Source organism: Gavia stellata, chromosome 3, assembly GCF_030936135.1.
Source record: "Gavia stellata isolate bGavSte3 chromosome 3, bGavSte3.hap2, whole genome shotgun sequence".
NCBI classification, from domain to species: domain Eukaryota; kingdom Metazoa; phylum Chordata; class Aves; order Gaviiformes; family Gaviidae; genus Gavia; species Gavia stellata.
Window position 1 is genome coordinate 37,133,776 of NC_082596.1, and position 16,155 is coordinate 37,149,930.

Genomic DNA, 16,155 nt, shown 5'->3' on the forward strand with positions numbered 1-16,155 from the left:
TCTTGTAGGTATGTGTGGAGTAGGTTATTCATTCACCGTGATTACAATGTCAAAATGTGTAGAAATGCTTTAGATAATGTTAGGTACACTTCCCACAAATCAGAGTTTTAATTCAGTACTTGGCATTCAAAAGAATGGCCTGAAGTTTCAACATGCTTTCTAGTAATAGCTGGTTGGGTAGAAGAGAAAAACAAATCCTCTTAGTGCTGCAGCTATGTGAAAGTCAGAAACATGAGTTCGATTTTTGATTAGGCACCAGAGAAGACACATAGATAGATCCTGGCTTTCTGAACTGCAGCAAAAGTTTCAGTACGATCGTATGTTTTCAGTAACAGTGTCTACTCTGGGACTGAAGGAACATTATTTTGATGACCAGGTTAGAGCTGTGAAAGGTGGCATGCAATATAAGCATCTCTTGCTGAGGCTCCAGTGCAAGCTTGGGTTGCACATCACATAGCACCTGAGCATGTAGAGGTGCTATTTTGATCCTAGTGACCAGGAGGACTGACACCTCTCTAACTGGGTGAAGTCATTGAAACTGGGGTTGATAAGTGATGGAACTCAAATTCAAATATGATAGGTTTGATATCTCTGTGTATATGTTCGATAACTGTATGTATTACTTACTGAATACAACTGATGCAGAAACACGATGCTGTGCTCTCTGGCTCACCCTCTGCTTTTTACCTTTTACCCTTACAGAACCCAGTTTCCTGAGCTTTTTCTTAATGGAGTATGTTTTATCTAAAGTAAACAGACTGGTATTTGACAGGCAGTTAACTGGAGTTAAATCCTAATGTAGGCATGCCAACACCACAGCGATGCTAAATGCCTTTGTCTATTGTGATCAGTCACATTTTTCTCACTAAGACAGGCATCCTGAAAATCACACTGAACTGCATAAACCTACTGGTATTGTAAGTAATGTATACATTTGTATCAGATATATTTATGTGCTTAGGAAATGTTCCTGCATTTGAGTTTTTCCATGGGGCCTTACACCTGTGAGAGTAGTTGTTTCACTCTTCCCCTCTCTCTGATCTGTTTTTCCCCTTGCTCTTTGATGGTTTTGGGGGGGAAAGTTGGCGTGGGAATTTAAGTGGACAAACTCAGTTTTGAAACTGAGATTGGCATAAGAGGATTAAGTAGGAGTTAAAATATGCTTAACTTACTGTTCCAGAAGTACCATCAACTGGAAATGAGAGCTATTTAAATATAAAGTTTCCTATAATATTACCCTTTTCTATGTTGTTAGATTTGCTTCATTTCTCAGCTATGCTATTCACAAAATTTTACTTTAAATCACAGTAGATTTGAAATACTATGCTTCTAAATCAGTCTCCTAAATAAAGTTGTTAATAATTGTGAACTATAAGAAAAATTCTAGATTAAATAAACATCTTACTTGGGAATTTGCACTCCTCATGCTTGCAGGCTTAGTATTTTTTGCAGCCATAGTTTGTTACTTATCAAATGCAACCTAGAAGGTTAAATGGTTTTGGAATTACTTCTGTTTTCTTTTTTCTCCTTCTTCTTTTTTTTTTTTTTTTTTTTTTAAACTTAGCTACCCACCACAAACAAAAGGCTGCAAGAGTGACTGGCATATATACAAATAATGTTCTGGCATTGTATTTTGTTTTTTAATCTGGTGTTTTAAGGGTAACTTTAGTGGTATTAAGCTGCATTTCTTTTGTCAATGAGTATTAAGAATCAGAAACAGTTCTTGGTAACAAGAGAGAGGTACAATCCCAAACCTGAAATTACGATACAGAGTCTTGAACAATTTTTTGCAGTAGTACCACCTGCCTCCTCTTTGACAATGTTTTGGTGAAAACAGACCTTTTCCTCTTTAGAAGTGGAAATGGAGTAAAGCTCTTGTATGTTATATAAAAAATGGTACTTTCTTCCTCTGATATTTTTTCTCTGTTGTCTTATTAAAGCCTAGTCTTGCTATTCCTGGGCATATTAGAGGTGGCTGACGTAGACTAATCCATAAGCAGCTGAGTGAGTGGCTCTGTTAAGAGCCTTAGCCTATGGGAATACAGGAGGTAGGAGCCATTTTACAGTGCTGGGGTCAGCCTGGCGGGGTTTTTGCAAAGTCTCAAGCGGAACTGGGGCTTTCTCAAACCTGTGGTTTTGAGTAGCTGAGAAAAACCTCTTTCTCCTTCAAGATTTAGGTGGATTTTAAGGAAAGTCCTATTAAATACCAGTCTGTAACACTGAACATTAATGTTACTTGAGTGTTACAGCATGTGTTAAAGAGCTGCTGCTGCCCATTTGCAGCCTAATGTGTTTATTAGACGGTCTTTCCAGTGGCATCTTGAAGTGTCTTTCAGCTAAAAAATTCATGAGCATTATTGGCTTTCAGGCTACAAATGGAATATGTTGTCTTCTTACTGTCTAATACACCACTCTAAAGCCATTACACAGGGAAAAGATATTGTTGAGGAAGGAGCCTTCGGCTTCAACATTTGTTTATAGTCTGTTATGGCTTTTTGTGGACTGAGCAAAAATGTGAGTAGTAGGTGTTGGAGCCAGTTTTCTGTTCTTCTATACGCGGGCTCAATGGCATTTGCTAGTGAATTATGTGCCTTTTCTTAGTTCTAGCTTGTGGAGTTCAAGAATAAAGTAGAAGTTAGTAAATATTACCATAAATCTTGTTTTAATGTTACCTGTAATGGGCTCTCTTTCAAATGAAATTGTATCTTCTAAGTAACAAGTGTTATATTCAGATAGAAAAGGCTGCAGGTGCACATCAGATTTTAGTACAAGTCCTTTAAAGGTGACTAGAGCTTTTCAGCTTGCTGCTGCCACCTTCCTCATAGAAACTCTGTTTTCTGTTTTTGCTTTATACTGCATGACTGTTGTAGGGTGGCAAAGATTTTAGGCAGTTTCATCTATAGTGGAAGTGGTAATGCTGCTTCAGGAAAAAAGTGTACCCTTGAATAAGTTCATTTGTATTTTTAATATGAGGTTACCATCACCAACGAAGATGTGGCGGGTTGACCCTGGCTGGATGCCAGGTGCCCACCAAAGCCACTCTATCACTCCCCTTCCTCAGCTGGACAGGGGAGGGACAATATAACAAAAGGTTCATGGGTCGAAAGAAGGACAGGGAGATCACTCAACAATTGCCGTCACGGGCAAAACAGACTTGACTTGGGGAAATTAGTTTAATTTATCACCAATCAAAATCAGAGTAGGATAATGAGAAATAAAACCAAATCTTAAAAACACCTTCCCCCCACCCCTCCCTTCTTCCCAGGCTCAACTTCACTCCCGATTTTCTCTACCTCCTCCCCCCGAGCGGCACAGGGAGAAGGGGGAATGGGGGTTGCAGTCAGTTCACATGTTGGTTCTGCCGCTTCGTCCTCCTCACACTCTTTCCCTGTTCCAGTGTGGGGTCCCTCCCACGGGAGACAGTTCTCTACAAACTTCTCCCATGTGGGTCCTTCCCACGGGCTACAGTTCTTCACGAACTGCTGCAGCATGGGTCCTTTCCGTGGGGTGCAGTCCTTCAGGAACAGACTGCTCCAGCGTGGGTCCCCCACGGAGTCACAAGTCCTGCCAGCAAACCTGCTCCAGCGTGGGCTCCTCTCTCCACGGGTCCACAGGTTCTGCCAGGAGCCTGCTCCAGCGTGGGCTTCCCACAGGGTCACAGCCTCCTTCGGGCGTCCACCTGCTCCTGCATTGGGTCCTCCATGGGCTGCAGGTGGATATCTGCTCCACTGTGGACCTCCATGGACTGGATGGGGACAGCCTGCCTCACCACGGTCTTCACCATGGTCTGCAGGGGAATCTCTGCTCTGGTGCCTGGAGCACCTCCTCCCCCTCCTTCTTCACTGACCTTGGTGTCTGCAGGGTTGTTTCTCTCACATACCCTCACTCTTCTCTTCTGACTGCTGCTGGTGTTGCACAGGTGTTTTTTTCACCTTCTTAAATCTGTTATCCCAGAGGCGCTGCCACCGTCGCTGATGGGCTCAGCCTTGGCCAGCGGTGGGTCTGCCTTGGAGCCGGCTGGCATTGGCTCTATCAGGCATAGGGGAAGCTTCTAGCAGCTTCTTACAGAAGCCACCCCTGTAGCCTTCCCCGCTACCAACACCTTGCCACGCAAATCCAATACATAAGGTATTGGACATCTTGCTTGTTTCGGCAGGCTGGCATTGTTTTGTTTGGGGTATATCCGAATTCCAGGTGATCGGAGATGAAGGATGGGTATAGTAGTTGGTTGTAGAACATGTGGCTTGTATATACCAGGGATGCATGAGGATGATTTAATGTATCTTTGACTTTCTTTTCTGTCAAACTTTTTAGCGGTGGATCTCTTGCTTTAATTTAATTTTATCAGACAATACAGTGGGTTTTTTTTTCCATACTCCTTTTATTTCCCTTGATTTTCACCTCTATTTTTTTACTCATTTCAAAACCCTTATGCATGTCTCTCTGGATTTGTCGAAATACCCATGCAAGAGAAAGTTTGCATGTGAGGAGGCTGAGCGTTTTGGAGCGCAGTGCGGTGCGTGGGGCAGGCGGGCTCAGCTAGCTGGTTGGGATTCACATGGGTGCTACAATGAAAAGTGCTGGGAGTCAAAGCAGCCCTTCCTCCTGTACTGCTTGCTGTGGCTCACCAATAAAAGGTTGGCCTTAGGCTCCAGTGGCTCCAATGTCTGATCTAGCATCTTATCCTGCCTTTGACAGCGATTTCCTTTTGAGGCCTGGGAAAGTGGCTAGCAAGCATTGCTTTCTGCAAAAGGGTTGAAGATTGCAGCATGTATCAATATTAAATATTTTCTGATTCAGAAATGGAGCCAGTGAAAAAAGAATTCATAAGCAGGAAAAAATGTGAAGAATCAGAAGTTGCATGTGACTTCCAACTTTCCTCTGGCTTCTACCAGAATTAATGCTACACGGAGTACATCAGTAATTTTGAAACCGAGACTGAAAGCTTTTAGTCATGAGGACTTCACGGGAAAAAAATATGAATTATAATGGATGTATGTTTGAGTTTATAATTAACCACAGAAATATGAGCTGTTTATATTTTTCAGTTGGGCTATTAGAGAAAATTTTTGCCAAACTTTTCACTGACTTGTAATATTTTTGGCAGTAAACAGTATTTTTACTGTTTGTTACTCAATAAAACAGTGGCTTTAATAAATCACTTATATGTTCATCAGTTGTACGTACACCAAATGCATGTATTGGTGTGCCGGAAGGGTGGTAGTATAGTACTGCTACCTGATTGTCCACTATATGGTACTTTACCTTTTGTTTGCTACTTTTCAGATTGAAATAGCAGCTTTGAAGGTGTAATCCTCATTTATTCTTTAACTGCATTTGTTGGGCTTATAATAAATCTGACAGTTTAACAGGCCTTGTTTGGAAGATGGCCTGTCCTGATAAGAGATAAAATGCACATTATCTTCTTCTGCATTGACTCTGGATGATTAACTGGAATCACTGTTGCTGAGGATCAGTGCTGGAAGGTTTACTCTGCATGCCACGTTGCTTCGTGGCATTTGAGGAGTGGAGGAGATGTTACAAATTCACGCAACTGATTTGTGCTAGATTTTTTTCTGTCTCCTCCTTCACGGGGCCTCTGTTTTTCTTTTTTTCTCCCATGTGTTTTATTTTTGGGTTTACATTGTTTTATTTTTTTTCCCTTTGAAAGATGAATGTCTTGTAAAAATATGTTTACTGTTGCTTTATAATTAGGTTAAGTCTCTCTCTGTACTCTAACTTAGAGCGGTTGCTGGTGGAGGATGTGAAGGAGGATGTGCTGTCACAACAAGAGCAGAAACTATTGTTTTATTACTGATAACAAGAAAAAATGAATTGAAGCCTCTTTCAGGCTCTGTTGTTTCAGTCTCCCAACATCTGGTAGAAACTGGTTAGGTCTCAATTACTGTAATTACTAAGATATACTCTCCCAAGAGTTTATTAATTTAATTTTTCAGTGTTTGTGATTTACATTTAACAACTGGAAAAATTAGACAGTGATTTTGTCTACAAGTATTTTGGATGCTTAGGCCTGTGGTAGTGAAACAGAGGGAGCAGGGAAATACACTTATGGTGTTAAATGTAAATACAAAGAAAGTATTTACTTACCTGAGATGTCCTGTTGGTACAGATCATCTGTTGGAGTCTAAAATTAGTTCTTTAGGTATTTTTAGTAATAATAGTTCCGCTTCTCTAATTACCTCCTTCCTTGTATGAAAATGCTGCGATGAGTATATTTATCTTTCCATTGCTCTGTTGCTCCTCATTGATGCCCAGTGGAATTGAAGCTTGAGGGGGGCATCTGAGTCAGCGTTAGAAGTTCAGCTCTTAGTTATTGTTGTAGGGTTTTTTGTAGGACAAATGGAAAAAACCTTAATATATATTGAGAAGAAAAATCTGCTACCACCACTGAAGGCAAAATACTAATCCCACAGTGGGATATTGTGTTTGCATTTTGAAGTACAGTACAGCTCCCAAACAACTTACACAGTAAAAAAGGGAGTGCCTGGTCTTGCATGACAGTTCATTCTGCAAGACATGCATTCAAATTCAGCTTTGTAAGACGTTTTCTTTTAAATGAAAATTGGTTTAGTTCAGCATGTGACATATCGTGATGGGGTTTTTTTCATTAACAAACATATGTCTCTGTCTCTCTCTCCTCAATGCAGTGATTACTGCTGGTTTTGTTTTTACTAATTCCCAGTTTGGGCAACCCTTTTCCTATTCTATACCACGCTAAATAAGCCTTACCCCCTTTTTTCTTGATTTTTGTTTCAGAAGACATATTGTAGCACTGATATTACATTTCCATTTCTTCTAAAGCACTAAAAGAACCAAACTGTTCCAATTTCTTTATCTTTCTTCTTTCTGGAAATTCCTGCAGACATGTATAAAAAGATCAGAGGAGCAGGATGAATGCTGCTTTCTAATCTAAGGTAGTGCCCAATAGGGGAGTTTTATTGGAGTAAAACTTTGAGCCTCTGACTTGTCATTCTACTCACAGTGGCTTCACTTTTGAATTATCATGTTTTCTGGAAAAATTTAGACTTCAAGTTTGGGAGTTTTATTATCTGGTCTGAGAAGCTATTCATGTGGTTCAAAAGCCTAAGAATATTTAGAACAACTTTAAAAGTTCCTAAATTATCTTGTTAAAAATACTGATTCATTTAATGTTATGAATTTTTGTGTATTGTAAAGCTATTCATAATAATGAATAACCAAGAAATTTTGAGATGGATAAATTTTGAGATGGTGTATGGAGGGAGTTAGGGCAGAACCTAAAAATCACTATACGCAGTTTAGCTGCTCCTGACCCACAAATGTTTGTTTGTACGTCTAAAATTCATCTATCAATTCAATCTAAATTCATGAGGTTTTCCCCTTCTCACTTGAAAGTTTCCTAGGTGCCTGCTCTTTGGTACTACATGTGCCCAGAAGTACTTTCTTCTGAAACATGTGGGTTTTCTTCCTTGCTAATGCCGCATTAAATTTATAGAGGTACCTAGACCCTCCAGAGATCTTCATCTAGTAGTATGCATAGATCTTGAATGTGCTCACGGAAAAAATCTGAAATACCTGCTTTCTTTTTAAAAGACATGAGGAGACTGGGAGGGTGCTCGCCTCTTTGACTCTGTTTGACTTGTTAGAGTCGTTGCTGAGAAATGGGAGATACAGGTTTGCTACCTTTCTCAGCCTAAGGGATCCAAACCTCAGTCCCTTGTGTCTTAAAATAGTGTTTGAATGACTTACCCGGGAGTTTAGCGGTATGGGCTACACACCTAAAGATTCCTACTGCACTGCAAGAGTTAATTAACTTTGCCCTCTTTGCTTCATAAACATCCAGTTTTGGCAAGCAGATGGCCTACCACCTAGGAGGCTGTCCTGTGTGTTTAAAAATAAAGGCTTGAAACCCCTCTGCGAAGAGGGAACTGCATCTCCATCTCTCAGTTTCTGGCTGTTTTAGTTGGTAGGTAGTATTACAGAAGAGCGGGGCAGCAGATTATCTATTCACAGCTTCTAAAAGGTGATTCCTCCTCATTTCTCCTAACTCAGGAGAGGTTTTTAATTTCTGAATCCCAAGAGAATAGCAGAATTTTACCAATCCCAGTCAGCCCCTAAATCCCTAGGGAGATAGGGTTTGGGGGCACATCCTTTTGATTTTAGTACTGTGTACTCGGTACTGCTGAGTGACTTTCATTTTGGCCTGTGAGATTTTTTTAGGTTGCCTTAGTATCCTCTGTCTAGCTCTCCACTTCCCAAGGCACCTAACTCTGGATTTTGCATTCTGCTCTGGAGCACAGGCACCGACAACACAGAAGCTGCAGAGCCTATACAGATCTTTGAGGTATAGAACATGATTTTTAGTGAAAACATAGGGGAGAGTAGAAAGCAAACATGGTAGTAAGTGGTAGATTTCCAGAAAAACTTTTTGATGAGTAAAAAGAAATGGGTAACTCATTCTAAGAACAAACTGATAATGCTGCTGAGAAAAAGATGCAATGGCCTGTAAGTGCAAACAAAATAAAGTAAAAATTTAAAAAAAAAAGTTATTTGTTTAAAACCATTTACTGTGTTTAATAAGGAGAGAAGAAGGTGCTAATTTCGTAATAATGGTACCATTTGTTCCCTTTCATACAGAAGGATGAAGTTTAGATGTTTGTGGTGAGAGGTTAGTTTTAATGTGTCATCTGAAGGCTGATACTGTAGATCTGGTGGAACTCCTACAGAATAGCATCAGTGTGAATGCAAGAAGAATTGAGCTGTGCATTGGTGGAGCTACTGGTGAAACTTTGGTTCCTGCAAAAATAAACTTCCCGTTGAAGTAAGCCTGACAGAGTAGGTGGGAAAACTGCCAATAACTGTTCCTGTTTGCTTTCTTGGGGAAGAAAGGGGCGTGGAGGGGGGTGTTCCCCCTAAATGCTTACATCTGACTTTAATTCTTACCACTTTTGGGGAGAAGATGACTGTTGAATGTTTGACAAGTTTTAGTGAATTGTGCTTGCTTTTCTCAAGAAAAAATAGTTAACCGATTTACATTTCTCAGATTTTACTTGGGAAGCATAAGAAATGAAGGGGTTCCCCAGCCTAATTTTCTTCTGAACTTCAGGTCACCATCTCAGTCTGGCTCGCAGATCAGATGATCTCGGGAATGTACAGCTTTCATCATGCTGATGATTTTTTTTTTCCTCCCCCCGGTCAATGAAAAATTTAGTCATCGGAACAGAGCCCCAAGGACAGTTCCAGCTCTCCGCTGACAGAGGTGTGGAACCACTGTCTCCTCACAACTCCTCTTTAATTATCGTCACAGTTTTCTTAATAGTATCTTGCTCCTTTCTTGGAGCTCTACTTGGGATACTTGTGAAATTGCATATTTTCAAGAAAGTGCTTAGCGCCTAACCAACTAGATGAATGTATATTTCTACTTTTGTATTTAGAGAAATTGGGATGTGAATGACTTCTGGAGCTAGAAATCAGTGAAGATACGTAGTTGTTAAGGAACAGCCAGTGTCACAGACCATACTGGAGACTGTGGTAGATGTTTCACGCTCTGCAGTAAGGTCAGCTTTGGTATGGCACTGTGAATGCCCGGACTGGGGTCACTGGGAGTTCCCCAGTAAGTAGAGAATGATGGATTTTGTGAACCAGGGCCGCCTTGCTCTTCTTGAAGTGGGTTGTTCTCAAAACGTTGGCAGTATGTGTGTACATGTAGATATACATATGCATGTATAGACATAATTGATAAAAAGATAATCCGGGTATTTTTCAAATAGGATCTGATACTATGGATGTCAAAGACTAGCTGGGAGCTCTGTATTTCAGGAATGGTCTAGTGTTTTTCATGAAACTTGACCAGTATCTCAGAAAAGGAAATGACTCCACTTTCTCCTCAAACTGGTTAAAAAGAAAATATTTTCAGTACAAAGAAAGGAATTTTTATTCCTGATGTTTTGGGGGGGTTGTATTCAGAAAAATGTTAGATGGTGTTCAGTTCTGAATCTGAGACAGCTCCGAGTCTTGGTTTGCTTGCCGAAGTTTCAATAAGTAGCCTTTCTCAGCATCCCTGCAGAACTGCTTAGATGTCAGTCTCCAGGCTGTTTCTGCCCATATCTTCATTCAAGTCAGTTCATTGGGAAAACTAAGATTTCCAGTGAGAACATCCTATTTCCAACACAAGCTCTGGCTGCTAGATTTTACACAGTGTCAAAAATAAAAAGTAAACGAGAAGGGGACCGCAGTTTTAACCCACAGCAGTTCCCTCGTGGAGTTCAGTGCATGGCTGACGGGGCCAGCAGAGCGAAGGGAACTGGTGGGGCAGGAATGAAGGGCTTGGAGGAGGTCCTGGCCCCCCTTGTTTTAATACCAGACCATGATTTCTATTTTATGCTAGTGTGAAGTGCTCTTATTTTAGTATGGCATGAATTGCCTCCTGAGACTCTCACCTTCTTCATGGCCCTCATGTTTATTCTTGTGCTAATCCCAAACAATATAGGAGCTCTCCGAAACGTCTGGTAATGTCTCTCTGCTGTCATCCTTACAAAACTGGCAGCAATTAGGCAGATGGTGAGCTAGGACTGCCCTGTATTGCGTGAGCTTTTTGATCATTTACATCATCTCTCGATGCCCTTTGTAATAGTGTTTTCTGCCTCTAGAATACCCATACTTGTAATCTGGGGCAGGCGAGTTTCATGTGCTCCTATGGTGCATAGGACAACAGACGACCAGGAGGGGGGCAGGATTTCCATGGGCTGTTTATGGCACAAATTATAATAAGCTTGTGTTGTTTTAACACATGGTAGATTGACAAGTTATTTTCCTTATGAGGGAGATTATGTGTACAAAAGGTTTATCGGTTCCTCAGTGATCTATCGTGTTCTGTTTCTCTGGTGTTGTACATGTACTTGTGCAAGCATTCTCTTCTGATTTCTAACTAAAGCTGCATGTGCTACCTTTTCATGTAGCTGGGATCCATGTTTCATTTAATGTATTTCAATTCTGTTGTGTTTTTCTTGTTGTATGGCACTATGGCTTTCCCTTTGTCTTTCCTCATTCAACCTTGCAAGATTGCCATGAAAATTCAGCAAACCAGGCACGAAGTGTACTTACCTATTCTTACGTAACTGGTAACAATCACAGAGATGATAATGCTTTGTTTGCCCACCACAAATTTTCTTCTGAAGGAGTTTTATATAGCGTTTTATGTTGTCATAAACACAGTATTTTTATTGGTACGTTTCAAACAAACTGTTTCAAATGATAGATTTGCCAAGCAAAAACGGAGTTGAGCATGGAACAAGAAACTTAGAAATATGAACAAAGAATTCCTGACTATTCCACCATAACTCTTTCTTGCACTTTCTTCCTTTTAGTTGCTGATATGTGTTCAAGATGAGTGGGATGGGAGAAAATACCTCTGACCCATCCAGGGCAGAGTCAAGAAAGCGCAAAGATCCTGATCAGCTTGGACCCAGGTTAGACCATTTATGCCTGAAGACATTGAAAATGAAAGATTTAAAAAAACTGTTACACGTCCACATATTTTTTTCAGTTAGAAAATGACAAACTTACCATTCTCGCAAAGAGAAGTCAGTACCAAACTGCTCTGATTCAGTAATTCTGTGTTGTTGGGGGTTTGGGATGGAGGGTGGGGGGTATTGTCTTTTATTATAATTTGTTTGTTTGTTTTGAATCCAGTGTAGCGCCAAAATACAGAATTTTGGTGACAATATAGGAGCTATGCAAAAATCTTTTTTGGCTAATCACTGTAAGGAGTCTTCAGTCACTCATCTGGCAATCTAAGATTTTTTTACCACCTCTCTTGTACATCATAATCAGGGACTTGAAAAATGTGTTTCAGTTTTATAGCATTTGCATGACCAACACAAAGAAATTTTAAAGCATAACTACTCATTCAGCATTCTTTCGTACGAATGTCGGTTGTAATTTCACAAAGAGGCAGGGAGTATGGATTGTTTGGCTTAGCTTTTTAAGCTGTTTTATTTTCTCATACACTGTCACTATATGATGCTCCTTGAGTGCTCAGTGCCATGTGGAGGGATACTTGTAAATGTTCAAATCCCACCCTCTGAATTTCAAATCCCAAACCTCTTTTGAAACAAAAACATGACAGCTGAGACAAAATAAGTAACATCTTTTTTAATGCCCTTTCCTTGTTCCAGAGGAAACCTTTCTTCTTGAGAAACTCGTAAGTTACATTTTTTGTAGTGAGAGAGGGCAGTTCTCTCTGGTTTTGTTAAAGTACTCTAAAACCATTTGAAATAATCTTTGAGCTGGCCAGAAGGCAAGCAAACTGACATTAAATACGACCTTTTAATAAACTCCTCTTTCAGCCCTAAAAGAAGCACTGAGAAACGCAATCGTGAGCAAGAGAATAAATACATAGAAGAACTTGCAGAGCTGATTTTTGCAAATTTTAATGATATTGACAACTTTAACTTTAAACCTGACAAATGTGCAATCTTGAAAGAAACTGTGAAGCAAATTCGTCAGATAAAAGAACAAGGTAAGAAGACTAATTAATTTACTTTGAATATTTTCTATGTTATTACTTTATTTTTAGGAAACCTGACAGTCTCTTCAGCTTTTCTGTAGCAAATTGCCACATTTTTCGTTAATCAGTAATGAAAAATGCTGTAATGTCATGTGAACAGAGTGTGTTAAGTATCATATTCAGTATTTTAAAAATAAGCTTCACACAAAATTCAGAAATTGCCAAGAGAGAGAGAAAATTGGTCACTCTGATGTGTGCATCTAATGGAATTGAAAGCAGTTGCGCTTTTACGAAAGTTGAACTAGCAGATGGCTTTGGGGGAAAAATAAAAAGACTAGGTGTATACTCTTACATGGATGATGAATCCATGTAAAATAGGAATATTCCAGGAGAGTGGGGTATGAAAGTATTCTGCATCCCCCCCTTTGCTTTCTTTTGTTGGTATGAATAGATATTGTGGACTAAATTATCTGCGTCCCTTAAATGATGACATCATATCCTCAACTACAATAGATTTGAAACTATTCTAATCTCTAGATAGGGTCCTGTTATAAATGTAAACCAGAGAACGTGACAGTTTTCTTCCTGTTCTTTGTCTAGAAGATTAGTTTTGTATTTCTTTCTTCTGATATATTTCCTATTTAAAGAAAAAAAAAATCCTTAAGAAACTTAAAATTTTTGGAAGTGAGTTTTGTGGCACAAATCTGGGCAGGCATGAATAGCACTGTAGGTGTTTGGGCAGATTCAAATTCTTAAAGTATGTGCATAGTGTTTTTCTGCTAATTTAGAAGTTTGCCATCTCTTTATGAAACTGTTTAGAGCTATTCCTTTGGTTTTCAAACACTTTAATTAACATCTTTCACTTTTTCAGTATTCTGTGATTTCTGTGGGAACATAATGCTTCCCTTTCCATACTGTATGTGTGAATTTATAAAAGTGTTGCATAATTTAGATACAGATTTCTTTCCAAAACAAGTAGGTGAGTAGAGCTGTAGTTTCAGACATCAGCCTATTCGAAGCTAAATGAAAAGTGGCAAGTGTCAAATTATGTGTCATCTGCCTCTGAAGTGGCTCTAATTGATTAATCTTCATGGATGTTCCTATTTCTCAGCTTGTTCTCTTCTTATTGCTACTGGGTTGCCATAATTTTTAAAATGGATATTCTAGTGAAGTTGCTGTGCCCCATGTTAGAAGTATACCTCTTAACCTGGCACAGCGTCCATCATCATTTTGCACCTTGCTGGCTTTTGAGATTTAATTTTCTTTCCTTATTTTCTTTTCTTCCTCCTTTTCTCACTTTCAGTTTCGGATTTTTGTTTTGCTGTCACGAAGAGACACATTCTTCTTACCCTCACCTGAGAAGGGATAAGGACAAAAAACCTGTGTTTTCCTGGGAAGTGGATGCATAGAGTAAAATCTGTTAGTCTGCTTGGTAATTCTCTCAGCAGTTCCAGAACAGCTCGTCTGAAAATCTGGCTCTAACTAATGGCAACTTTGGCAAATCCAGGGTTTTGTTGTTCAGGACCAATATCATAAAAACAGTTTTCATATTGTTCTAAAATGTTCACATACATTAGACCAGGTTACATGTAAATTATTTAAGTCATCATGGGCCAGAATTGTACCAGAGCTGAGTGTGCACTTCATTTTCTAAGCTCATAAAGTTTTATTGCAAAACCAACTGAAAATACAATTCTAAAGACAGACTGAAGTGCTATGAAGACTTTTTATTTCAACAAGTACAAGTAGTTTGCAACCTTTGAGCAATAAAGATATTAAATTACTCTTTATGATGTTGATTTGTTGCACAAGGTTCTCCAGTTGAGAACAATTAGACTGTCTGATAACTGTTTGGGTCTTTACATAAAACTCATAGCTGGTACAGACTAGACTTTAAGCCTCTGTAAAGGGGCATTGCAAAACAGACCTTCAAGATGGTCATTAATAGCATCTCAGGATGTAGAAACAAAGATTAGAATATTTGAAATTATTCCTCTAAACTAATTAAAATGTTTAATACCAATTTCTGCATAGAAGCTACATCTCTTTGTTTTTACAGCAAATTTAAAAGGCTTTTCCTTTTAAGAAAAAATGCAAATGACAGCATATTCTGAAATGCAACCTTGTTTTGGAACAGGCACTTCATTAACAAATATCACTGACATAGAGTAAACATTCAACCTGCATGAACAATATAGTACACCTATACTTCTGTTGAGTGCCACAAAAAAACTGACCTAAGCAAGGCAAACAGACAGAAGACCTAATGAGGCTATTACTATTGCTGTCTCGTGGTTTTTAGGTAGTTTATCACCTCACATTGGGAATCCTGCACTTATATACACTCATCATTTAAATGCATTAACTTTTAGGTTGTTCCAAATCTTTCTGATTGCTTTTCCACTGCCAAGGCATGTTAGAAGACCTCTACAATGGTGAAACACTTGAGTTATCTTAACGATATCGATTTCTAAAACAAAGTCATGAAAATAATCCTGTACTCGCATAAAGTACCATGAAACTCAATTTAAAAATCATATTTTCTTACAGTTAAGATATTTTGTTGATTTTTAGTGTTACACTAAATACCTGTAGGAGAAAACTAAATGAACGTCCTGAAATTCCTGAGTGTTTCTGCACTAACATGGACAAATAAAGATGGCTCAGTTTTTGCACACTCAGTCTGCTCTGCATTTTTTCAAAGACAGATTAGATTAAATTAGTGAAAATTTATTTTACAGTTTTATTATTTAGAAGTTTCAGTAAAGAGGTTGGATTTTTTAAATAAATACTAAAAATTCTTCACAAACTTTCTTCTTCATCTATAAATAGAATTGCGCATTAAGGTCTAATTACTTACAAAAGTGCAGTCAGTTATAAATACCTTGTAAAGCCACTGAAAGCAACAAGTTTTATAGCTGCTACTGAGATTTGACAAGGAGACTTTATTCTAGGTTCTAGGAATGAAAACAAGGAAGGGAGAAATACAGATTGATATTCATTTCCCATGTCAAGCTTGCTGGGCTGGTAGCTGAAAAAAGTAATAGATTTTTTGCTGTAGTAATACTATATAATTTAGTATAATGTTATCCTGATCTATTTTATATGCAAATATATATTTGCAATACTATATCTGTTATCTTTATGTTATTTCTCTCAGTATATTCTTCAAAGATTCTTCAGTTGTGGAATGTTAGAGATTTGATTTATTTCAATTTGAAAGCAAGTTATAAATATATGCGTCTAACTGAATTTGTTAGAAGAATTAAAGATATTTGGAAAATGTAACCATTTCATGTAGTTTTAATCTGGGTTTTGAAATTTTTTTAGTACTTGGGAAAATGAAGACAAGTTTCTTTACAAAAGCTTAATTTTCTACTGAGGATTTTTACCATATTATCTTACAGTGATTGGATAGAGATTTGTGGATGTCCAGAGGAGATGAACAAAATGTGATTTTAGCATGAAGATGAAACAGAAGTTGTATTCATGTGAATCTTAAGTAGATATTTCTACTGTGGATTTGAGACTTGTGTTTCAAGCACTTGGGAAAAAAAAAATCATTCAGGTTTTTATTTATAGCGTGAAAATGATATGAAATGGTGGTTTTATGGTTGCGTTACATGGTCATGAAAGTGTAAGCTCTC

The 16,155-nt window shown here is 38.6% G+C and overlaps 1 protein-coding gene across 1 annotated transcript in view; it reads left to right on the plus strand.

Annotated features, from left to right (window-relative positions):
- NCOA2 (nuclear receptor coactivator 2) overlaps window positions 1-16,155 on the plus strand; it is a 120,689-nt gene that overhangs the window by 34,005 nt on the left and 70,529 nt on the right. The window contains exons 2-3 of the mRNA XM_059836016.1: window positions 11,367-11,468; window positions 12,348-12,520. Coding sequence (XP_059691999.1) covers window positions 11,386-11,468; window positions 12,348-12,520 — 256 coding nt within the window. The 5' untranslated portion in view covers window positions 11,367-11,385. The remainder of the gene's footprint in view (window positions 1-11,366; window positions 11,469-12,347; window positions 12,521-16,155) is intronic.